Source organism: Equus asinus, chromosome 14, assembly GCF_041296235.1.
Source record: "Equus asinus isolate D_3611 breed Donkey chromosome 14, EquAss-T2T_v2, whole genome shotgun sequence".
In the NCBI taxonomy this organism is placed as follows: domain Eukaryota; kingdom Metazoa; phylum Chordata; class Mammalia; order Perissodactyla; family Equidae; genus Equus; species Equus asinus.
Genome location: NC_091803.1, coordinates 20,309,567 through 20,334,946, shown reverse-complemented (window position 1 = coordinate 20,334,946; position 25,380 = coordinate 20,309,567). Strand labels below are relative to the sequence as shown.

The 25,380-nt window shown below is 41.8% G+C and overlaps 1 protein-coding gene across 9 annotated transcripts in view; it reads right to left on the bottom strand.

Annotated features, from left to right (window-relative positions):
• AUTS2 (activator of transcription and developmental regulator AUTS2) overlaps window positions 1-24,476 on the bottom strand; it is a 1,153,302-nt gene extending 1,128,826 nt beyond the window's left edge. For 4 of the 9 annotated variants that reach the window (XM_070484470.1, XM_070484475.1, XM_070484471.1 and 1 more), the window contains exons 1-2: window positions 23,739-24,475; window positions 254-334 (exon numbers count right to left, since the gene is read on the bottom strand). In XM_070484470.1, coding sequence (XP_070340571.1) covers window positions 254-334; window positions 23,739-24,047 — 390 coding nt within the window. In that variant the 5' untranslated portion in view covers window positions 24,048-24,475. Of the gene's footprint in view, window positions 1-253; window positions 335-23,738 lie in introns of all 9 variants that reach the window. The other 5 variants (XM_044747029.2, XM_014847810.3, XM_070484474.1 and 2 more) reach the window with 4 other exon arrangements.
• Between the last annotated feature and the right edge of the window lie 904 nt (window positions 24,477-25,380).

The following is a 25,380-nucleotide window of genomic DNA, read 5'->3' as shown; positions in this document are numbered from 1 at the left end:
TGTTCCATTCTCATTCTTTCTCCTCCTTCCCTCTCCTCTTCCTGTCTGGACCATTTTTTTTAATGCCCTGTATGAAAAGGAAAGTATAGGTCACTTCACACTTGGTATACAAATCATTCCTTACTACTGAGGTGCCTGACAGCTTACACATAAATGATTACAAATAACACTTTCTAAATCAGTCATTTTTTTTATCTACATGCATTCAGCTTAACCAGCCCTAACCCCACCCCCAAAAAACAAAAGAACTCACCAGCACCACCATGGCTAGAATTCTTGTCATTCCACCATCCACTATGGATATCCGCCCAAATGGTGAGGGTCTCTCCAGCCACTGCCATTTGAAGAGAACTTGTAAATAAATAAACACACTGGGACCAAGTCTCACAGAGCCCCTGTGGCCTCCACATCTGACACAAGACACACAGAACTACTTCAACAACAGAAGCATCCTTTTCCATAAAAGACAAGCAAGCTAATTTGAAAGACCTTCCTGAATCCACTTCTGCTAAGAGTTGAAGGAGAGAGACAAAGGTCCCACAACCCCCAAGCAAGAAAGAAACTTCTAATCTAAATCACTCAACCTCTCCTATTATTCAAACACCTTGGGCACTGCCTTGGCGGCATGCTGCACCAAAGGGCATGACACTACCCCTCCTGCTTCACATAGGCCTGAAAGCAGAGGTCAGATAATTTATCTGCTAACTTGCACCTCTGAGAACCTGTGTGGTGGAGAGGATAAAAAGGAGGACAGGAGAAAACGGGCAGTAGCTCCGTTGCTACTAATGGACAGTTAACTGCAGTGTGCCATAACAGATTTTAGTTCCTTTGTACACACAGGAATATTTATTTAATCAATGCACTGTAACAAAACAAGCCTCTGGTGTACTTTTGGAAAGATGGAAACCCATTCAAAGCAGGGTGATTGTAGTCTTGTCACCTGTTTAGTTGATACTGGAGATAACCAAGATGGGGGAGTGTGAGGAAAGGCGCGGGAGCGGGCAGCTCTTACATCCACTGAGCCCACTTGCCCATCAGAGAAGTACAGATGTGAAGCTGCTGGCACATAATTACTGGTCACTACAGCCTGCAGCCAAGGACAGCTCTCTCCCTCCATCTGAACACAGCTCATGTTCAGGGCTTGCTCCAGGTCCCTTTACCATAAGCATCTCCTTTCCAAAGAAAACAAGCAAGCTAGCCTTTCATGCAGCTAGAACTTCCCCGACTAAGATTCTACTGATTTTTCAATGTCAAAAGAAAAGAGGAAAAGGAAAAAACCCTCAGGGAAACTTCATTACCTTTGGCTTTAAATGCTCTGAATGGAATGGATCAGATGAGAGATTATTCTGGGGTGGACAGAGACAAGGGCAGAACTTCTTTCATTTTTGTTGACTAAGAAGCCACCTATCCTCATGTTGCAAGATAAAGACAATTGGCTACCAAGACATGTTTACTAGGCTACCCGGGCAGTAATGACAAGACTCATTTGTTTACCAGAGTCCTAACTGCCAGGGCTGGTAATATGTCTTTACACGTTTTTCAAAACTATAATGAGACTATTTTTCAGTGAATTAGATTTCAAAAAAGATAGATCTTAGAGTTTAATCTCAATATATGCTGTAAGCATTAATAGACAGTCACTGTCAGGAACTAATTCAAGCCTGAATCAAAACACAGATAAACAATACAAACTTAACATCAAAAACTTACAGAAACGAGAATGATTAAGAAGCACCTCGTACAGAAAAGCAGAATGCTTTTTTACATTTATACCTTATACTGTTTTATCAACTTTTATTTATATTCCTAATTTCTTAGGATTAGAGGAAGAGAAGTGAAATAGGAAATTTGAGAAATGTAATAAAAATCAGATATTTTTGCAACATTCTATTTCTCTACCTGGATCCTAGTTACCTGGGTGTTCACTTTGTGATAATGCATTGAGCTGTACACACGACACTTATTTCAGGATGTGTTCTATTTCATAGAAGTAAGATTTTAAAACCATATATGCATGAATGTTTTATTTTCAGAGGGGGTTTGGTAGCACAGAAATTAACTATTTTAAACCGCCATCATCACCGCCACCCCAGGAAAACATTAAACATTAAAAATATTTTCTAAAATAGTGATTCTGAACTTCTGTACAGGGGCTTGCTGTAAAAGAACTGGAGGAGTCTTTTTAAAAAAAAGAAAAATACATCAGAGCTACACAACAGGGATTAACTTCTAGTAGATCAGGGATAGGGCCCAGGAATCTGTATGTTTCACACGCTACCCGGGGGTGCAGATATGCAACTGCAGTTTGGAAACCACTGCAAAAGGCAAGAAGGACTTGTGATGTGCAACAATCTGAAACCATCCAATCCAGATTCTCCACACACAACATGGGTGACAAAGTGTAATAATTTAGAAAAGTTTCGCAGAAGCTTAAACTGAAAGGACACTGTCTCACCAAATACAAAAAATATTTGGCTAAGGCTTTCATGAATATTTTTCTCACAATTACAATATCTCCCCTAAAAGGAAGTTGATATGTTATAACCACTAAGTTACGCCTACTGGGAACCTCATCCTGCAAATTTAAGAATAGGAACCATGAAATCAAATTACTCGTCTGTAGTCCCATGGGATTCAGGGTCACTGGCAAAATCTGAACATGTGCTTTTCCCCAGCAGAGTCTGGGAGCATGCCCCTATTCTCATTATCATTATTGTGTCGTTGCAAGTTCAGATTTCCAGAGGTTAATGACAGGACCAAAGTCATTTAACTAGAGACTCAAAGACAAACTAGAGCCCACAGTTTCTAACCTCAGACAAAACTCTACCATCCTTTAAGGCCAGTTTCCCAACAGGGGCCTCTGAAGGGTTAAATCCAATTCACATTTTCCCTTTCAAATTTATATTCTCTAGTCTTAGATAACCACATTAATCTGGGTTGGAAGCTCCGCAGTAAACTGAATTTTGCTCTAGGGCATGCATAGGCAACCTGATTCAAAGACAGAAGGAGCACTACCCTGGAGTCTTTTATCTGAGAGCACAATCAGGGAGCCTGCTGGATAATTTGTTTTAGAATACCAGAGCACTTGTTTTTAAACAAAGCATTAGCCAAGGAAAGAGGTTACAACAAAAGGAATCACAGGACCAAAAGAAAAAACAAATAAAAACAAAAGCCAAACATCAAGAATCAAGGTGTTTCTTTCCACCCTCTTTTAAAATCTTATTTGCCAGACAAGAAAATGCAGCTAAAGGAGGCTCATTTAGGTCTTTTTTACTTTAACCTTGAGTGGGACACACCTAATTTAAATCTAAAAAAAGAAAAGAACAAACACTTGCCCTTCCATGAATCCTCAGATAATGCAAAACTCAAGGCTGAGGATGGTTCTTGTACCTCCTCCAAATACTTTTCTCTCTACTTTTAAGTAAACCTACCAAAGATGAGAAAGGGGACCTCAAGAGTAGGTCACATATCCCCACAGGCAAATATTTCTAAAATGCCTTCCGCCTTCCTCCCTAGGGCAAAAGGATGCAGTACCTAGCTATTTTAACTTAGTTCATCCACAGGAGTGACACAAATTAAATCTATGAATTTTTAGTTCAGTTAAAAAAATTTTAATGGAAACAATACAACGCAGTGGGAAAAGCAGTGACCTATATATTAGGAAACCTGGGTTCTACACATCCTTGTTCTACCACTAATTTACGAGATCGTACAGAACAGTTATATAACATACTTCCTAGATCTCTGTGTTCTCATCTATAAAAGGGTGACAGCCTAAGATATATTATCATCTCTGAACATCCATAGAAGTAGTAGGGGGGAGAGTGAGAAAGGGCTGAAAGCCCCAGTAAAACAATATCAGAATAAAACTCTTAAGAAGCATTTATTTAGTTCTATGATGCAGTGACTCAGGCTCTGAAGCCAGAATGCATGGACTCCAACACGGCACGACCTTGGGTGTACATTTTTTGCAGCTGTTTCCTTTCCTATAAAATAGGCATCGTAACAGTACCTACCTGATAGGACCACTGTGTGAGGATTACATGACTTGATTTAAGCAATTAGAACAATACCTGGCACATAGCAAGCACTTAATAAATGCTACTTATTATTATTATCGAATACATCATTACTGAGCTGAAGTTGGAGACAAACTTGACAAATAAACAATTAAGTATTTTCATGTCTTTTCTAGTCAAAGGAGAAACAAAAAGATCTTGTACCTCTGCAGGAGTTTTGGTGCAATATTCATTTCCATGAACCCTCAGAAATCCCTGCCCCTTATTCCCAAACCTGTCGATTTGGGCAGGTACAAAATTACCTGACTCTTTATTCACCTGCACACACAGTCCCCGAGGACCCACAGATTTCTATACCCACCAGGAAAGCCTAAACTGGAAAAAGAAAATGTTTTCATCCTTTGAACAACAATAACAAAAAATCTTATTGCCCACTCACTCTTTAATATGCTGAAGTCAAAGTCTACTTTAAGCAATCCAAAAGCTGAGAAAACAACACATACTTGCTTTATTATTTTAGATAATTCTTTTTAAAGAGCTTACAGGTGTAAAGGTTCTTTACCTGATGGGATTTAGTTTTCCCTCTTTAGCCATCAGCTATGTCTTATCAAGATGATGATCCAGCAAGGAAACCAAATCAACCTGTTTTCTTCCTCCACTGAACCCAAAAGATTTAAGATTTCTTTATCAGTATTTTTTCCCTCCAACTTTCCATTGTCTCCTCAGGATCCATTTATTCACTGACTCCAAACATCATCTCTAATGCATTCCATCTCTTCTGAGATCCAGTGGTACTCATCAGTGCCCAATTCCTTGACTGTTGTGAAAGACTGCGACAGATTTAAGTTTCACTTCTGATTAAGTCTTTCCAGTGAAAGTAACCTGATAGCTTGGCCCAGTGTAGAGCCCTAGAAATAAACTATGCTTTTCTGCCTTCTTTCCCTCAAATTTATGAGTACACAGGTGGATTAGGGGATTCCACTTGAAGCAGAAAGAGAATCAAGTATCATTATTTCTTCAGAATCTTTCCTAAGCTTGAACCTTAAGCTGTACATCTATTTCATTCTCATCATGTTAAGCTGGTAACCAATAAAATAAAATTCAACTGATTCCAAAAAGCCCCACAAACTTTTACATCCCAGCATTTAACCTCTTTTGAAGAAACACATCCACGAAAGCATTTGTAATCAAAATCCTCAGAAACAAAAAGAATTTAAGCCAAATTAGGCAAAACGTCTTCCTACTTGCCAAATGGTTCCCCTAGAGCTTTTCTAAGGGAGGATTACAGTTCCACCACATCTTTTTTTCTATTAGATACACGAAAGAATATGACACTATGACACCAGAACGTAACACACACCCTGCTCCCTCCCCCCAATTTCACTCCTTGAGGCCAGGGGCTCTGTTTACCCCTGGTGCCTCAAACAGTGCCTAGCAGACAGAAGAAACTCACTAACCATTTACTGAATGGATGAGTGGGCAGAAAGGGTGTGGGTGCCAGAGAAGGGGTGTGGGTGCCTCTTCGAGCTAAGACCCCCAGGAGATAATTAGGCCCCAAATAATTGAGAGCAGACAGTATTCTAAAAGATGTCACAGTCTCAGATGCCGCCACGGAGAACTGGCTGCTCTGGAGGCAGGGCATGTCTCCCTGTCATCTTACCCCACATCTGGCTGATAAAGCTATGACTCAGGCCAAAAAGGCCCTCCTCAACTGCCATCCAACAAAGCTCAGAGCCTTCCTGTAAAGAAGTGAGTGACTCTAGGTTTTCAAAATGAAACTGTGTCCCCACTGATTTCTAATGTAATTTTATAATAACTTTCACCTCACCTCAAACACTCCCAACACTTTTCAAGTAGTTCCCAACACTTCTGAATTTCTCAGTCCCCTCTCTAATGCCTCATTCCTAGTCTTTGAAATGCTCTGTAACAAATATGTAAATGTAACCTCAGCTTGTCTCAGTTATGTTGGGGGCAGGGAGAGCAACAGAAGAGCTTCCCAGGACATTACCTTTCAGAATCTTGGAAAGCAGATCACATTAAAAAGTTCGACAGAGAAAATGAAAAAGGCTAGGAGTACAGCCCACTAATCACATGGCTTGGTACAGGCACCTGAGAAAACTCAGTGAAGAAAATCTGACACACTCTCCTCCAGACAAAAGTTCTCCACCCTGACGACACAACAGAAATACCCTGGGGCGCATTTAAAGTTCTGAGGAGGAGGTGGGGGCTCCTCCACCCTGCCACAGGTATGGGGACTTTTTTAAACGTCCCCAGGGTATTCTAACGTGCAGCCTGGTTTGAGACCCCCCTGCTCTAAGGCTTACAGTTGACTCGCTTCTTCTTCAGACATAACAAAAATAAACTACAGTCTTAAGAAAAGTATGGTAAAACGCTAAGGTTTGTTAAAGCTGGTGGTGGGTTCACAGGTGTTGGTTATGTTATGCTTTATACTATTCCATATCTATAAAATATGGAATATAGTCCTACATACACATACAAACACAATTTTTTACACAAATACCTTTTAAAGCAAATTCACCACATATTGGTCCTCAAAAGCACAAGAACTAAAAAGATGGCTTTACATTCCTGAAGAGTATAGGCGCTGGTGGTGTCCAGGGCTTTTACTTCACTGAGAGGGAAAAAAATCAGGACCAATTCATTTCAGTCTGCTGACTTGAAAACACTGGCCTGAATTCTGTAGTACACTTCACAATACAGGTGTTGAAAAATGCTCCAGTCAAACTCAGCTCAGAAAGACCAAACATATCTGCTTAACCAGAAATCCATCTAAAGTGAGCAGAGTTGCCAGGACTGAGCTAGACTGGCTGTGAAATCCTCTATATAACCAAACATTTGCAGACACGGAAGTGGGTTGTGACAAGACAGTATTACTCCTAAGGCTCAGTCCTAGAACCATCTTAAAATGGAAGCAGGAAAAGCATATTCCAGTGAATATTTATCCAGAGACAAACCCACCCCGCTCCTGTTCATCAAGGAGACAGGACACGTCCTGTAACCAGTCTGGGCTCAAATCCCAGCTCTACAACTTCCTAGCTACATGACCACGGGGAAATTATTTAACTTCTTTGAACCTCAGTTTCCTCATCTCTAAAAGGATAACATTACCTACTTCACACGGATGTTGTGAGGATTAAAGGTGATAATGCTCTAGGTACAATGACTATCACACACAGTGAGCCCTTGGTAAATGTTAGCTAGCAATTATTATCACTGTTTGTTATTAAAATTTTTACCCAAATGAGGTTGATTCTGGCACTGAATAAACAAAGCTACTTCCCAGTTTGGGGTGATCAGGCATTGGAATTCTGCATATTCTTTTTTTTCTGAGGAAGATTAGCCCTGAGCTAACTACCGCCAATCCTCCTCTTTTTGCTGAGGAAGACTGGCCCTGAGGTAACATCCATGCCCATCTTCCTCTACTTTATACGTGGGATGCCTACCACAGCATGGCTTTTGCCAAGCGGTGCCATGTCTGCACTCAGGATCCAAACTGGTGAACCCCAGACCGCCGAGAAGCAGAACGTGGGAACTTAACCGCTGCACCACCAGGCCGGCCTCCAAGAAATTCTGTATATTCTCGAAGTGTGTACTCTGGGAGACCCATACCCATAAACAGGAAAGGAAACACAAATCGTCCAGTCTCCAAAAGAGATGCCCCACGGCACCTAGGGCCTGGAATGCTGGCATTGAGGTACAATAAGAAGCTCCCATAAAGGAATACAACATGTGAGTTCTAGATCTTGTCTTGTTTTAACACCAGCTGGGTGATCTTGGGGAAGTTCAAAGACTTTTTCGGTTGGGAAATGAGGGCTTCAGACAGTTGTTTTCAGCTGTTTTTAAGCTTCTCAAGTCATTAGGGTTTAAAAGTCAAAGCTCCTATGGGCCTATCCTCCATCTCTGCTCCTCTCCTCCTCACTCACTCCATTCTAGCCATCACAGCCTCCTACAGTTTACTCACACACCAAGCCACTCCCTCCTCAGAGCCTTCACACTTGCTCTTCCCTCTCCTTAAATGCTCTGCCCCTGGCTATCCATGTTTCTTGCTCCCTCACTTCCTTTAGGTTTTTCCTCTAATATCACCTCCTCAGAGAGGCCTCACCTAAACCATCCTCTATAAAACTGCACAAACGCATACACATACAAGATTCTAACTATCATATCCTTACCCTGCTTAAAAAAAAAAAACTGTCACCACGAAACATACTATGTATTGTTAATTATTTACAGTATGTCGCCACCCTTCTAGAATATAAACTCCATTAGACCAGATATCTATTTCTCTTATTCACTACAGCATCCCCTGTGCCAAGAACAGTGCCTGCCTGGCACAGAGAAGCTACCGATAAATATTTCTTGAATGAAAAAATAAACAGAAGAATCCTGATACATTTTTCTTCCCAAAGAGAATCTTACTCTAAAATATAAAAAAGGAAAGGCAGAGCTCTGGTTGAATGAGGTCAGGGCCTCCCCTCAGCTGACTTGGTGTCCCCTGAGGTGCCCAAAAACCACTGCCCAAATGATCTTCAAAGACACTTGCTGATCAGAAAGTCTCCAAGTCCATGTTATTTCTGTTAGACTCCAAAGAGAAACAGTAAATATGATGAATGACTTTCCAGTCTGTGATTTCACTTACTATTCACTGGCAGCCGCATAAAGGGCCCTGAAAATTTGAAGCATACCACCGCCCAGGACTGTTTTATTTCTAATATACCTACAACCAAATAGCAAGCATGTGTGGAGGGCCAAAAATAAAAATCCAACTCCACGGGGCAGGGGGAGCAGGGTGTCTCTTTCCATGCCCTGTAACATGGTCCCTGGACCTCCAGGACCTACCACTGAGTCTCTAGGCTGCAAGAATATCACTGCTTCTAATGGGATAAGGAAAAAGGATGGTGGACTCGGGACCCATGTGGAGACCGATGTTATACAATGGAGGATATAAATCTTGGCAACATGGCAACCACATGACCCTACTACTAAGTCTCTTTTTACATATAAATGACCTCCTGGCTTAGCCTGCTTTGAGCTTACATTCAGGAAAACAGAAGTTGAAGGAGTATTCTAAAGAACTCTGTACTGGCATGAACAGTTATAAGAAACACCCCAGAGAAGCCTACTGGCTACAATATTATGATGAGTTCTTATACACAATTGCATAGGGAAGATATGAAAAATACTCTGCAATCAAGTAAATACGACCTTTACAAATCTTTATCATCCAGTCTAGCAGTGCTGAAGTAAGCAAGAGTTGTCAATTGAAAATGTGGTGACCCATTCTCTAACCACTGTAATCTAATCCTTAAACTAAAAGACAATTTAATGCCTTAACATGTCTGTATGTTTTCTAATGACGCCATCGCTGTCAGCATACTACAGGAGTGCTTCTTAGAAGATGGAAGTAATGACAAAGCATATCATTGGGAAGACAATTATATGCAGTACTAACCATTTTACAATGGCCATATGGGCTGTATTTCAACAATGTAATTTCCAAATCAACCTGAGCATACATATTTCTCTGCCCTTAATCCCAGGTACACCATACTAAATAAGAGTACAGATGAAATATGGGCAGCAGATGTAGAAATCTACAACAAGAATGCTAAAGTAATGTTCATCTGTAAACAATAAACAGAGGGTATCCACTGTTCTGAAGCAAAACTGACACCCATCTCTGCCAGTCCATCTTCACATTGTTTCCTTAACCGAAAACATCACAACAGGGGTATTACAAACTACCAGAGGGGCAAGGAGAAACAAAAGGAAAAGTTAAAAACACATAGTTTCTACGTAAGTGTTTACAATTGGAGACAGGCCCCAGAGGTAATATAGAACTCATGTTTTACAAATATATGAAATTCAGGTATAAGAGATAACTTTTAAAACCCTGGACTTAAAAGCGTAGTTCTATTACACTTGATTTTTACAGTTACAGTTAAATTTCAAAAGACATGCTTTGACTTGGGTCTCCTCTACAATCATAAACTCAGTTAAAAACTGAAATCTACCATACTTCCATTTTGGATGTGCAAAAGTATAATTGCTCATTGAAGTAGTTGGAGAGAGAGGGGCAAGACTGCATGACTCAGAGCATGGAAGTTCCAAGAAGAAACTGCCATCTCTCTTCAGAAAGAGAGAGGCTTTTCAGAGAAGTGTTTAACTTGACTGATGTTCAGAATCCCCCAGAAATCTTTTGAAACTTCAGGCCCAGTGAAGATATTCTGTGTGTGTGTGAGTGAGTGTGTGTGTGTATTATACTACTCCCTAAGGGATGGTCATCAGTCAGGTCTGAATCCCATAGTCCTAGAAAACAAACTGTGTGGAGGCCCATCTTGGCCCAGAGGAGATGAGGAGGAGGCCTCTCAAAATGTACAGTACTCTAACCGCAGTTGGGATTTCCATAAGAAGCAAAGCTAACAGTGACATTCATTAGCATACTCTTTGTAGCATAAGCAAACCTCTACAGGGTGGAGTGGGGAATAGGGGAGAACAATTTACAAATGTGCTTAGAATAATAATAGGAAAAAATGACCGAGGAAATAACAGACTATTTGTCACCAGGTATCTTCAAAGTTACAGATACCAAAAAAAGCAAAAAACTATTTAGCATGCTCTTACGCCGAGAAGAATGGAATACCTAATGGTTAAAAAAAGAAAAAAACTAGCACTAGCAATAAGGTCTATTTTATTGTGGAATAGATTGCCAAGAGAAGTGCCACTTCCTAGAACAGTTTTAAAACCAAACAAGACAAAACACTTAGGAAACTGTAGCAAAAAATGAAGCTTATACCCAGTGACCTTTTGAGAGGGTGCCAGTCCCTTCTCCAATTTTACACGTCTGTTCCAGGGAGCAGGTGTAAGAAATCAGTGAGATAAGTATTTGCAAGGGTTTAGTAAACGGCACACCCTAACCCTCAATATTATGAGCCTGAACCCTTGCCTTTGGCAAAGGCTTAATCTACCTAAGCAATATAACCTGGTCAGATTTTAATACAGGGGAAAAAAAGTGAAAAGAACAGAGAAGGGAAGAAAAACAAAACAATAACAAATATGCTACAGATGTACCGTATGAACGGCAGCCACCTACTGTGAGCTCCAGATTTTAAAATAGAAAATACATAAAGAGCTTCCCAAAAGATGATGAAGTACTCTCCCCTCCCTAAATCCTTTTATTATATGCAGAAAATTCTTTGTAACCAAGACAATTTTCAGCAGCAACAAGGAACAAATGTGGTCTACCAAAGACCCATGTGGGACTCTCTCACAAAATCAATCTGTATTAAAAAGAAGAGTGGAGGGGGCCGGCCCCATGGCCGAGTGGTTAAGTTCCTGCACTCCGCTGCAGCAGGCCAGGGTTTCGCCAGTTCGGATCCTGGTCAAAGACATGGCACCATTCGTCAGGCCATGTTGAGGCAGCATCCCACATGCTACAACTAGAAGGACCCACAACTAAAATATACAACTATGTACTGGGGGGATTTGGGGAGAAAAAGCAGAGAAAAGAAGAAGATTGGCAACAGTTGTTAGCTCAGGTGGGCCAATCTTAAAAAAAAAAAAAAAAAAAAGAGTGGAGAGGAGTAAAAAGCGCAAGCTTTCTGGTCAGGCAGAAACCGCCGCATTTCCTGCCTCCCTTGTACTGACCCTGAGGTTGACTTACTCTGAGATTCAATTTCTTTCACTTGTAAAACAGAGATATCATTCACTTCTTCAGAGAGTAGCTCTAATGAGACAATGAACGAAATTCCGAGTACAGAGTAAGTACTCAGTAAATAGTAGCTCCCTTTTCAAAAATTTCTTTTCATGGAATTTTTGTGGAAATAGGTAAACTAGTAAATAAGCATTGACTGAGCACCTACTATGCATGGATTACTGAGTAAAGGAAGCAACAATTCTGAGAACCTCAAATATCCCAAGAAGAATGTAGAGAGAGTACAGAAGCTAAAGGCAAAGAATAGAGGGAAATAAAACAATACATCAGAAATACAGGAAGAAAACTCAGGCTCTCTTTTCCAAGGTTCCAATCAGACTCCCAAGTGACACACAATAAGCCATTACACAGTATATAACAGACCACGAAAAAATTAATAGCACTTGAACTTCCCACCAGATCTCAAATAAAACCCAGAGTATATTGTATCATGGTCAGCACTTCCAAAAACCTGAGGCTGGCCTCAAGATCTCAATCCACGGGAAAATCATTTCAGAAAGATGAAATATTCTCAAAGCTAAGAAATAAAGCATTTTTCTGACCTAATCCATTTCCCAGCATTGAGACTATCAATAAATTTAAACTTTTACTATTATGATTATCATCGTTATCATCTGTGATTCTAGAAACAGAATCGCTGCAGACAAAATTAGTTCTGGGTTGAAATATAGATAAAAGGTTGGCTTTACTGGATAGGTTTTGAAGTCTGAATGATTCAACGTGGAAAGTCACATTGCCAAAAGATTTAACAACTTTTCAAAAACGATCAAGGGAGCTAGAAGCAGTGTAGATATGCTGAGTTAAATACAGTTTTTGATACTTTCCAATATTATGTAATACTACTTTAAACACAGAAAATATTTCTGGAATCATATTATACTTTGATATTTAAAAAGTCATATTCCTTCAACTGAAGGTGACCTGGAACAATCTGGTCCATTTCTATATTAGACTAATAAAACTAATTTTAAAACAACACAACTGTCTAACACAGCAGGTTTCAACATTCAAGTGTGAAATCGCACCTCCCAACACACAGGCTGAATTATCCCCCTGCCTCTCACCTGTAATTATCATTTGCTCCCTCCCCAGGTGGCTCTCAGCCACCACACATCCTCCTAGGCTCACATCTGGAAATATAAACTGCCTCTGGGGCCTCATATGCTATGGGAGTGAGAGGGAGGACAAAAACAAAAATTTTATGCTGGCTTAGACAACTTCTGAAAATATCTATTTTCAACACACAGTATAAGAGCAATTTGATAAAATTAAAACACTCCTGTGTCACCATGGTTAACGATAAGTATTTTCCAAAGTAAAAAGAATAAATTTACTTCACAGTTCCTAAAGAGGCCAGCTTCTTCCATTAAGCCCAATTCCAAAAATTTAGCAAGGGATCTTTCATCAGCTGAGAGGGCATAATTAGATGTTTTGATTAAAGCATTTTCCTCCCCTGGTTAACAAGATATAACAGATGTCACTGACTTCCCTAATAATAATACAGCCCTGCATTTGGCATCTTTACAATTTTTAAACTGAACTGTCATACAGAAAAATTATAGCTAGAGTGTCTCTGTACAATCATGACTCTGAAGTGGTTATGACATTCCTGGACTCCCCAATGAAACAGATATGGAAATCATGTTCCATATTCATAGCCGCAAGCACTCCTTAGCACGCACTTGAAAACCAACCCCTGAAATCTGAATGATGCGGGCTTATTCAAATCACCACCAATTATTCCTGGAAGCACCGACCAAGTGAGATATGAAACCTGAACAGAAAATGCAAATCTCACAGTCACTTTCTTCCAGGAACACAGAGAACACATGCAGAAAACTATCTCAGGGAAAGCAATGCCCATCTCAAGAGACCTACTCTACCAAAAATCCCAGCTTCCCTGCAGATAGGAGTACTGTACTTCACTAAAAATAAAAAAAATTTTTAAAGGACTCATTTTTCAGAGGAAGATTCCCCTGGTGCATTTGATCCAACTTACAAAAATTCGATTTACACCAATATTGCCAACATATCAGTTTGGATAGAGACAGGCCTGCATTTTAAATGGGTTGCAGGCTCTCTGATTGAAGTTCAACTCAAACATCCTGGTTTAACAACTCCATTAATGACATCGAGCACAGATCCAAAGATTACTCAGCCCCTTTGTCAGTCGCATGTGTTATTTATAGGACACTATATCAATCATGTCTTCCCCTTATTATTTTCTACCTTTTAGTCCTAAGCTATCTGGTCTGCCAAATTAATACATTCCATTGATGCTGCAAATCTAAACAATGCTTGATAAAAGATTAATAAAATAGTTGGGTTCTGAGCAACCACATACACACCCAGGGAAATTCATCAATGTCTTTTTATTTGCATATTTGGCTGACTGCCCCCTGCAGCAAATATGTAAAGCACAATGCTCAGGTATACTGGTTTATGGTTTGCATTTAACTCAGGGTGTCAATCTGCTTCTGTTTTAATTACATCCATCTTGATATGTTATTACAATCTCATGAAAACTTCTTTTCATTATATGAATGACTATAAATATAAACATATGACAAACAGTTGTTATAAATTTTCCGGTTCAGCAATAAACAGGCAAGATGCCGTAGCCAGTAGGTCATGTGGATTTAATATTTTGAGTCTTTCTTCTTCAGAAGAAAAGTTTGATTGTCTTCAACTCAACCATTCTCCGATGTTCACTTGTTTCAAATGTTCTGTTACCAATGTTATTAAATTGCTCTGAGTTTCTCTAGATTGCCAGGCTGAAGAAAATGTTTTATCCAAAAAAATTACGTTAAAATTTTAAATGGGCCACATTAAGGTCATCTTATAGCCAAATAATTATCTTTCCACTGGACATTCAAGGATGAGAAACCCTCCTATCATCATCTTAATATTTATTTTTTCTTTTACATCCTCATTATGGGGAGTGAGGGACGGTGTTAAAAAAGACTTATGAACCTACAGAGAAAGGCCAATGATACACTGGGGGAAACCAGAATGTGTTTAAAAGGTTCTTGATACTGAGTAATAACCAGAAATTTTCTTAGAAAAAAACGGGAAGCTTTACAATCATGGGTGCTCATCCTCATTTGTAGTATTATTTTTGTTTTTAAAAAACCTCCTTCCAACATCCAAGTACTGAGGAGCAGTCTCCTAGATTCACTGGATAACAGTGAGAGCCTCTAACTCCCAGTGTGATCTTGAGCAAGTCAATTAACCCCTCTGGGCTGTGTTTTCATTTGCAAAACGAGAGGTAGAACTACACATCACTAAAGACAACATCTGTGCCTCTAATGCCACTCAGAGCTTAGAAAGCACATCAGCCAACAATGGCTGCAGTGAAATGGATCAAAAGACTGCTTTGAAAAAATTGAGGTACTAATTTTAGGATAATACTTATTAAAGATGTAGCTCTGCACATTTATCTCAAAACGGTAATTTTCAAAAATAAGCAAACTGATCACACAAATGAGGAAGGAGCAAACTTTGCAATATGCAGCAACGCACAATACCAAACACTTGTGTCCCCTTTTGCCCCAGTGAAAGTATAATTTTACTTGAATTATATAAAATCACTTGTTAAAACAGCACAAATCCAGGACCTTTGTTATTTTTGCCAACTAAACATGTAAGAGAGAATGGGTGGGACACTGGAATTTCTGATATGTGGCTGGAAAACAAGTGATAATCTAATGCTCAACTAATGTTTCATCAACATCTTCATTCTCTTTCTTAGTTTTTTTTTTACTTAGTTTTTAACTATAGAAATCTATTCATTGAAAAACCTTTAGCCAGCAAGCATAACTGTACAGAGACTCTAGCAAACAAAAAGTCTCCTTCAGTATAATATTGAGAGAGAACTGCAATACTAAACTCTCTGAATTCCTCTTTTCATGCTCTAAAATATCACTGCCATCAGAAACTTTGCAGAAACCTAAAATCAGGTTGACAGGTTGGTGCTGTGGTGCAGCAGAGGATAGGTGTGGGGACAACATGGAAAACTACACCTCTCGGGTATTACCACAACTTGACCCTGCATTGACTTAAACCCTGTCCCAGATTCAGAATTTCGTGGCACTCTGAAAGTATCAGATTTCAGCATATAACCAAGAGTCACAATTTGTCTTCACAGGCTGTGCTTCTGTATCGAGCCCAGGTCATTTCAAAATGCTTTGGTTAACAGCAATCACACAGTACCTGCAATTTGAAGGTTTTCAATCCTTCAGTGAATCCCAACCTGCATTAGCCATTTTCCATTACTTAGAAACTGTGGGTTTTTCCCTTCTCCTGTTGTGACTCCACTTTACTGCACTTGGGTTTTCCAGGGCTCTGAAGGTACCAGGAGGTACAGCACCATGAGGTATAGTGGCAAGCCAAAATGACAGTACAGTCTTTAAAAATAAATTTTGTATGTAGTTGGTAATTTGTGGTGTTTGTTCAGGCAAACTCTAACTAGAATTCACATATGAATGAGAAATCAGAATTACAAGCTGTAACAGCCCAGAAAACTGTGGCAAGTGATTTATTCTCACAGTGCTAACATCAGAATCTCTCAGACCAACTGTCAAAGTTCAATAATGAAAGTTCATAATTTTAAAGATTCCAAATTCCGTCCACAACTTCCTTAACTCATTATCATTTACTAATTGCACTCCTAATTTTGGATAGCTCTACCTCCATAAAGGAAAAAAGGAGGGAAGGAAAGAGCGAAGTTGGAAGAAAGGAACCAGGGAGGTTGGCAGGCAGCGGGTGGGTGGGAAATGTACTGGATCCTAAGATGAGACTGCCATATACACTAATATGGGAAATGAACACCTTCAAAGAAGGCAGCAATACACATGATTTCAGGCTACAACTCCCCTTGCAAAGGATAGAATCAGAGACCTGAGGAGGACTGAGACACAGAAGTCTGTGCTTCCCTAGTCTCTTTCTAAGCGAGCAAAGGGAGCCAGACCATGTGAAATCCACTCCTCCCCTCCTCAGTTACTAACAACCCAAAGAGGACCTATTCTTTGTGATGTTACAATGATAAGTACGGACTGCACATCCCCTACCCTGCAGGCTTGTTAGAAGAAATGAAGGAAGAACACAGCTCAGATTTAGAAGAACAAAGACAAACCTAAGGTCTCGCCAGTCTTAAATTCTATGCCCCTCTTTTTTTTGGGCGGGGGGGGGGGGGGTGGGTAATGCATTCATCTATTCATGGAATAGGTACAGATTATATAAAAAAAAAAGTTGTGACCTAGCTAACAACATGCCTAAATGGTTTTTGATCCTCTCTTGTTTTGGGTTTCACCAAATTAATTACCATCTTGCTCTTCCACAATTCATTTATCTGAAAGTTTTCAAATCCACTCTAATTTTTTCAGAACTTTCTCAAATGAATAGCTGCTATCCTATTACCAAGTTCTTTTTCCTATATATACAGATTATTGGGTTTAATCCTAACCCTGAAAAATGTTTTTCTTGAGGAGAAAGAAAAACCTGAAGCACTTTCACACAGTTAGGCTACATTTAGCGTATTAGACTCAGCAAAGCACAGGGGTAAAATAAAATCTAAAGCCACTAACCCACTATCCTCCACCCTCTGCATGTGGGCACATGCACACAAACATACACACACACCCCTCCCCTCCATCAAGAAGTGCTATAGATCTTCTATCCAAAGGCTTCCAAATCTTGTAGCCATTGGGATCTAAATTATTCCTTAACAACTGGCCTCAGCTATTATTTTCTCAGTTTGGGGACTTTATTTTTAATCCTAACATTCTCTCAAACTAAATAATCGCCATTTATTTTTGACAGTATATAGAATTCTTGTATAGAAGTCTCAGAATCTCTTTATCACCCTCAACGCTCCTTGAATCATTCATGTTGAATGCTCTGGGGTTTTTTTAACCCCTTTTCAACAGTGAAAGCTGGAAAACAACACTCTCAGAAAGGATCAAAGACTAATTACTCACTTTCATTTTTTAAATTTACTGATTCACTTACATCCTGTCTACTTCCAAAAAACATCTGAAGTAGTTAATCTCAACAGCTAACAAGCCACATGGAATTATCATATCACAATCTCCTACCTCATCTCACATAAATACTCCTAAAGTGACGCTCTGCCTTTTACAGTAAAATACTGAAATTCAGTAAGTACAGTAAAATACTTGAATTCATAACCAAGCACATTATTCACACTCTTTCTGCAAACTTCTCACCACCTAGGAACTCCTCAGATCCTAAAGCCATGCACACTTTCAGAAGAGAAATGCTGGAACTGACCCATTTACTCTGCAGTCCCATCCCAAACTTCTCAAAACAGAGAGTGAAAAACGCAACGGAAACGTAGCTCCACAGCTTTCCCTGCCTGTGTAACAGCAGAAGGTTCTCACCTTTCTTAAACAAGCACTTCATACATAAACGAGCAAAGGCAGATAACTTGAAACCTTCATTTTAACATCAGTGTCAACCTCCTTTCTCATCCAACCTTCTTTCTCAGCTTGCTAAAAAGCAGCAATATATGAAACCAGAAGGGATCAAGAGAGGATACAACATACTGGCTGGAGGGCAGCTTGGTGGCATCAGAATTGGGCTGCTATCACACTGAAAGAGCTATTAATGAGAATCACTCACCAATACTCACCTCATGGTGGGGTTGCTAAAAATTAATGAAAGGGCTGACACCAGGCAGGAAAAGGGAACAGGAGGAAAAGTGGACTAATTATCATTATTTACATCTCTCACTCTCCTTGCCACTCCCACTTAAGCAGCAGCCTCCACTCCAACTTCAAACTCCTGTGCCTGGTTTTCCAAGTTGTCTATCATCAGCCCGCTCACCCCAGACCCAGAAATCACCAAGTTCCAAGACCTGGAAGGGACCTCTGAGATCTTTTCCAGAAGTTCCTATACTGGATTCTAGATTATGGATTACAATGCCAAGAATAAAAGTGCCCTGTGGTCAAATAAATTTAGGAAACAAGGTACATCTCACTGCCTTCTTTGATATTTCAACACTCACATTCACATAATAAAAGACTTTTAATCCTGGCAGAACAAGTCACCAGTTTAATTTTGTCTAGCCCATGAAGTTCCAAAACTATGTGAGGGTAGATCACATTTTTTTTTGGTCTGGAACACAACCTATGAACAGCCGGTACAGCTATGTACCCTTCCAGTTTGGGTACCTAAAGTCTGGCTCTAAAACTACCACTTTAAACCTCTCAACTAACGAATAAAGAAAATGACACTTTTAGCGAGTGACTTCCCAAGGTCACTAAACTAGTAAGGACAGCCAAGCCTGGAATGCGGGTCTCCATTGGTCTCCTAATTCCCTAACAAGCACTCTTTACTGACACAATTTTACACTCTTTTCTACCAGCCTTTCCTTGTCCCCAAGCCCTAATGAATAGCATTTTCTCACTCATCCTGTTTCTGTGCCTTCTTCACTATTCCCTCTTCTCAGAATGCTCCCCCCAAATCTCCCACTCCTTCCCTATCTATCCAAATCACTTCAACCTTCTAGGCCCCATCTTTTCCAGGAAGCCTTCTCAAACACTTCAGCCTATCTCACTAACCCTTCTCTGAAAGCCTATTGCACTTAAGTGGTATTAGGCAATTAGGTTCCTGTTTCAAAATCATTTCATAGGTGCCGGACTTAATTTATCAACTAAACTGCACACTCCTTCAACAGGCTACATATATTTTAGGTTTCTTTGTACTCTTTCTGGTACCTTGCACATATCAAGCACTCCATAAATATTTGCTGACTGCTACAAGGAGCATGATTAGTGTTGTTTTTCAAGCAAGTGAATAAGTGAGATTTGACCATAATAAATAATTAGAGCCTATTAACATGGAATGTTATAAGTACATCAAATTCTGTACAGCCTGTTTATGCTACTGATGGGTGGGTAAACCCTGAAACAGCTAGGAAATGAAGACCACATGAAAGTGTTGGTTTGATCCTCTACACACCAGAAATGAGTCTTCCTTCATTTTCACAAGCCTAGAAAGCTCCACTTGGTGTCCTGTCTGCGAATCCCATCAATTTCATCTTCGCTTCCCTTGGTCAGTTATACAAAAGGAGGCTGCTCTAAGAACCCAGTACACAAAAGAGGAGTGAGGGGGAAATAATGGATTTGCAAAGTCAAATTTTCAGCCATGGTGCTCACATGGGTTCCTAATGGAGACTACACAGAAAGAAACCCAAATAAAAACAAAAAGGCACTATTATCTGGCACAGCAGGGTCACTGACAGTCTCAGAACCCCAACATTTCCATTTATACTTTTTTGCTAGAAGCCATTTCAAAAAAAAAGGCACAATATCTGGGGATATTCACTCTCAATCTGTTATTCAAAGAATACCCAAATAAACAATACCATATCTAAATGGTAATTCTGCTTCTCAAATGCATAATGAAAAGAACACCATGTTCAACTTTAGCCTCCTCACCTACCCTCTTATCTTCCATCATGAGACTCTTCACAATCACGTACTTGAACTTCAGGGCACAATTACTCAAGACAAGTGTCCCTGCAGAATATGAAACTACCTCAACCAGTTCCACTGCCTGTAAAGTGTGGGTTTTCTCAAACTATCCCCAAAGCTTTCATCTTCTTACATAAGTACCCAACAATAGTTTAAAAATAATATAAAAATGCAGGTTCTCATTAGGCAACTTTCTTAATTTTACTCTAGTATTAATAAAGCCACAGTTGGACTGGAACAATTTATATTATCACATTTCGTTATGAGTTAGGAGCCTCTTTTTTTAAAAGGGAAGTCAAAATCAGCTACTCAGGACAAAATCAAGGAGTCAAATAATGTGTCCATTAACACCCAAAGCATGCTACTCCACAGTTTGCCAGCTCTGAACCAACATAAGCTTCAAGCCTAGCAGTACAGGTCAAATTTTTGGTTTCTTATCACAACATCATACTAGCAATATCCTTGATGATACGTGCTGACAACTTTTTTCATTTCTAAACAAAGGCGCAAAAACATAGTATGTATTTAGGATAACTCTTAGCATCTAAGATAATTCTTAATATTTAAAAGCACTCCTCTAACACACATTTCTGTCCAAGTTCATAGTTCAGCTGCCTGTTTCCTAACAAGCCCTCACATTCTTGGTGATAGTTCAGTAAATCTTCCAAACCAAATACAGTGGGACATTAGAGGTTTTATTTTAATGATCAACACACATATAGGTTTGACAATCCAGTGTGGACACAAATGTGCAGCAAATAGATCTACTTTTTCCCAAAGAACTAGACATACAGGATGATTTTTATTCCTCACTGTGATTTTAATCTTAGAAGTATATTTACAGCTTTCCTACAAAAGTTGGGCCTCTTAAATGTGAACACTGACAGGACAGGATATTTAATGACATTAGGGAACTGTTGTTAATTTATTTATGTGTGATAATAGTACTGGGGGGTTTTGGTGGGGTTTTTTTTTGAGTCATTACCATTTAGAGATACACATAGAAATATTTACATATTTCTCATCACATCTGCAAGAGGGGAGTAAGTAGATGGGATATAGATGAAACAAAATGAGACATGAGTTGGTAGTTGAACTTGGGTGTCGGGTACACTGGGGTTTATTATACTGTTCTACTTTGTATATGTTTACATTTTTCTATAAAGTTTTAGGGAAACCTTTTAAAAAGTTAGACCTTTTAGACCTACACACAGATATATAAATGATATTTAGATACAATGGTATTCAGCTAACCAAAGGAACCTGGGTTTTGAATCTAGAAAAGTAAACAAAAAAAATAATCACAGCAAGGAAAAGAATGATACTAATGGCACACTTTAAACTTGGTCTTCTTTAAAATTAAAAGCTTTTTATGCCCAAAAGAAACTAGAAGGGGCACATTTTCTATCAAAAGCCAAATGGATAGATATATACATCACAAGCCCAGTCAAACATCTATTTATTAAAAGTAAAACAATCAAAAACAACTGCATAAGTTCTATCTATCTCTACTTGGCCTTCAAAAATGTTCATGGGACTCTGCAGGCCCCTCTTGCTTACTTACTGAGAGGGGCCACACAGCAGCCCAGGATAACCATGTAGAAAACAGAACCACTTGTAACCAGCTCTTACAAATACCACCCTAACCAGCCATAGATAGCAATGGCGAACCAAATTCTAGGCAGCATTTTCTATTAGGATACAAGCTGCCACTTCAATTCCTATTTTAAAACGAGAGAGAGAGAGAGAGAAAGAGGTCACACCGTACAGTACCCTCCCATCTTGGTGAAGTTAAAGTCCCAGTTAGAATTATCCTAAGAAGTAGTGAGCCTCAACACGCAAGACAAGTGTGTAATATCCACTTTTGCCTTATTAGGCACCAGTTCTAGAAGCAACGTGTAACATTCAATCACTAATATCAAAATCTTTGGCCACCAATACCATCAACACTACCCTCCCTTGCTCCCCAACCACTGGCCACTATCCACCACCACCACCACCAGCAGTCTAACTAGAAAGCAGTTCAAACAGAAAAGAACAACACTGACAAAAAGGCTTCCTTTTTAAAAATATTTAAACCTGACACTTAAGCACACACACATAACCAGCAATCTAAACCTGTACAGTTACTACATGTGAGATTTAAGCTGTCATTAACAAAGCTTGCATTTGAACATCACAAACAATACCATAATAACAGCAAAAAACCAAAGGGAAAGGAAAAAGTTTCCTTCAGGAACCTCAAACCACCACATCAGGTGCATGAAAGGCTAGAAACCAACTCCTATCTTGGTTTGTGCTTAAGAAAGCTGGAACAACTCTGCAGAATCTCAAAACCTTGTGTGTGTGTGTGTAGTGTGTTGGGGGTGGGGATAGGGAGGTAGGGGGAGGAAAAAAGGGGGTTACGTTTAGAGAGGCCAATGACCTATCACAGCACCAAGTCAGATCTGTCCAGGTAAAGAGAGTTTCTGCCTGACCCCTACACAGTCTCCCACTCCACCCCCCAGAAGCTGGTTAGCCGGCAGGAAAATGTGCATTTGGAAATCAACGCTGCAGGTGCCCAAGGAATAAAGACACACATACACACATACATACACACACATACACACAAAGCCAATCAGAAAGAGGAAAAAAAGAAAAGAAAATTTTAAAAAAGGAAAAGGAAAGGGACAATTGGGTGACAAGCCCTTCAGATAGCAGCTAGGATTTTATTCTTTCCTCCCATCAGTCCTCCCTGGTGTATCTTTTTCTGTGCTTTAAACAAATTGCTCATGTACACACACACATGTGCATATGTACGTGTATAGACAATATTATAATTAACCCTTTCTGTAATAGAGCCCCATAAGGAATACAGAAATATTCCATCCTCTCCTCTCTTCTCTCCCCTCCTCCCTCCTTTCTCCCAACCAGGAGAAAACGCCCCCTTCTCCAGCTTCACCAAAAAAATTTAAAAAGGCAGGGGACAGGGACAGAGAAACCACAAAACCCCATCAGTCTCGGGTCCCGAGGACACCCAGGAAAGGTATATACTATACAGACACACACACGGACATATGGCTCTGTAGAAGGCACACACAGAACCGTCCACGGGCACCCCAAACCCAGAAACAGACTTCCACCAGCCAAGAAGCCATGATTGGGGAGAGAGAGGAGGAAGGAGTACGGGCAGAGCCCTCCGTGGAGGGGGGCGCATTGTTGTGATGCCTGAACCCCTTTCTATCTGCCCATCTGCTGTGGAGGGGGTGCGGAGAGGGGGCGCAGGGGAAAGGCGAGCGAGAACGAGGAAACGGAGACCAGGCACGGCTTCGCGATTCCCTCCTGCTGCCTGTCTGCCCGCGCCCCCAGCCCTCCCCCCAACAATAAGACCTCAGCCTAGACAGACAGACAGACAGACAGACCAGAGCGCGGCGGGGGAGGCAACAGAGCCAGGCGCAGCCGAGTGGGGTCGTGCATAAAGGGAAACCTGGGGGAGGGGGTCCCCCTTACCTCCAGCGCTTCAAAAGTGACAAAGCTGGTCATGGCAAATCCATCAATGATGTCCTCTTCGGCCGAGGTGGACTCTCTCCGCTTCCTTCGCGGGGGTCTGGGCCGGGACGGGGCGGAGGACGGGGGCTTCCCATTGTCTTCCTTGTCGGAGCCCGACGACGAGGCAAGCGAGGGCGCCCGGGTCCGGCCAGCCCCGCCGCCGCCGGCCGCGCCGGCCCCCAGCCCGCCCCGGGAGCGCCTCTCCCGGTCTCGCTGCGACCGCGACCGCCGCTTTTTCCGGAGTCCATGGCCCCGCGTCGGGCCATCCATGGCTCTGCCGCGCCGGGGTCTCCCCGCTCGCCGCCTGCCCGCCACAGGCTCCGGCCGCGGCCACACAAAAAAATTGACACCAACCCCTCCCTCCCCCTTCTCGGCTTCCCTCCGCCCCGAGGAGGGCGCGGGGGAGACGGCGGCCGAAAGAAGGGAGAGAGGGGAAGAAAGAGAGGAGAAAGAAAAGGGGGAAGGGGCGGAGAGAGGGAGGAGGGACGGGAGCGAGGGCGAGAGGCGAGGAGCCCAAGTGCGGGGCTACCCACAGCACCGAGGGTCGGAGATTCCTGTGAGCGGCGCCGAGCAAAGTAATGGCTGAACACACAGGTCTCCTTTAGAGGAAAAAAAATAACTCACCAAGCAGGCAATAAATCAGAATAGCGGAATGCTTTGATCAAGAGACTGGGAGGCTCCTGGGAGCCCTCCCCGCGGCCATTCTCCGCCGCGCCCCCCGCCCCCCGAAAACGCCGGCCCCCCCCGATGCAAAATCGGGTCCGAAAAGGTCGCGGGAAAGTGGGGGCAATGAACTTCACCCGCCCCTAGCGCAGGAAAACACCCCCGCCGCCTCTCAAACACGCCTCAGAGAAAACTCACTCCCAGGCTCCAAAATTTTTAAGAAATGCATCCAGGGGAGGCCACGGCTTCTGAGCAACCTGAGAGGGACGAGACCCCCCAGGGAGGGAAACATAATAATGAAATAACGAGAAGGGGAGCGGACGAAACTGGAAGAGGTGGAAGAGAAGGGAGGTGGAGGAAGGGAAGGAGGATGCTGGAGCAGTTGTGGGGTATGCTTTTCGGTCTTCGAGGGGGGAGGAGAGGGAGATGAAAGAAGAGAAGAAGCAGATCCTGACGCTGCCACCCACCCCCCTCCTCAAAAAAATATTTTTTCCAGTCCCAGGGAAGAGGTCACCGTTCCTCAAAAAAGGGAGGGGGTGAGTCAGTCGACAAGGAAAGCAGAAAGAAATCTCCAGCGGGAGAGACACCGGTGTGCCGCCGCCGCTGCCTCTTCTCTTCGCCTAGCCCGAGGGAGAAGCGCGGCCAGGAAGCGCCGGGAACGCCGCTCTCGCCGCCGCCGCTAACACTGCCGCCGCCACCGCCGCGAGAGCCCCGAGCCGGAGGGTGCACGGCGTGTCCCCGGGCGGCTGCAGCGGGAGCCCGGGCACGGCCCCATCCTCCGCCCGCTCGCCTCGCTCAGCTCCCGCTCCTCCCCCTCCACGGCCGGCCCACCCCCGCCGCCGCCCGCCTCAGCCCAGCCCCGCGCCCGCACGCGCGCGCGCGCGCGCACCCGCCCTCCCCGCGCCTCTCTCGGCGCGCGCTCCCGTCCCCGCGGCCGCGG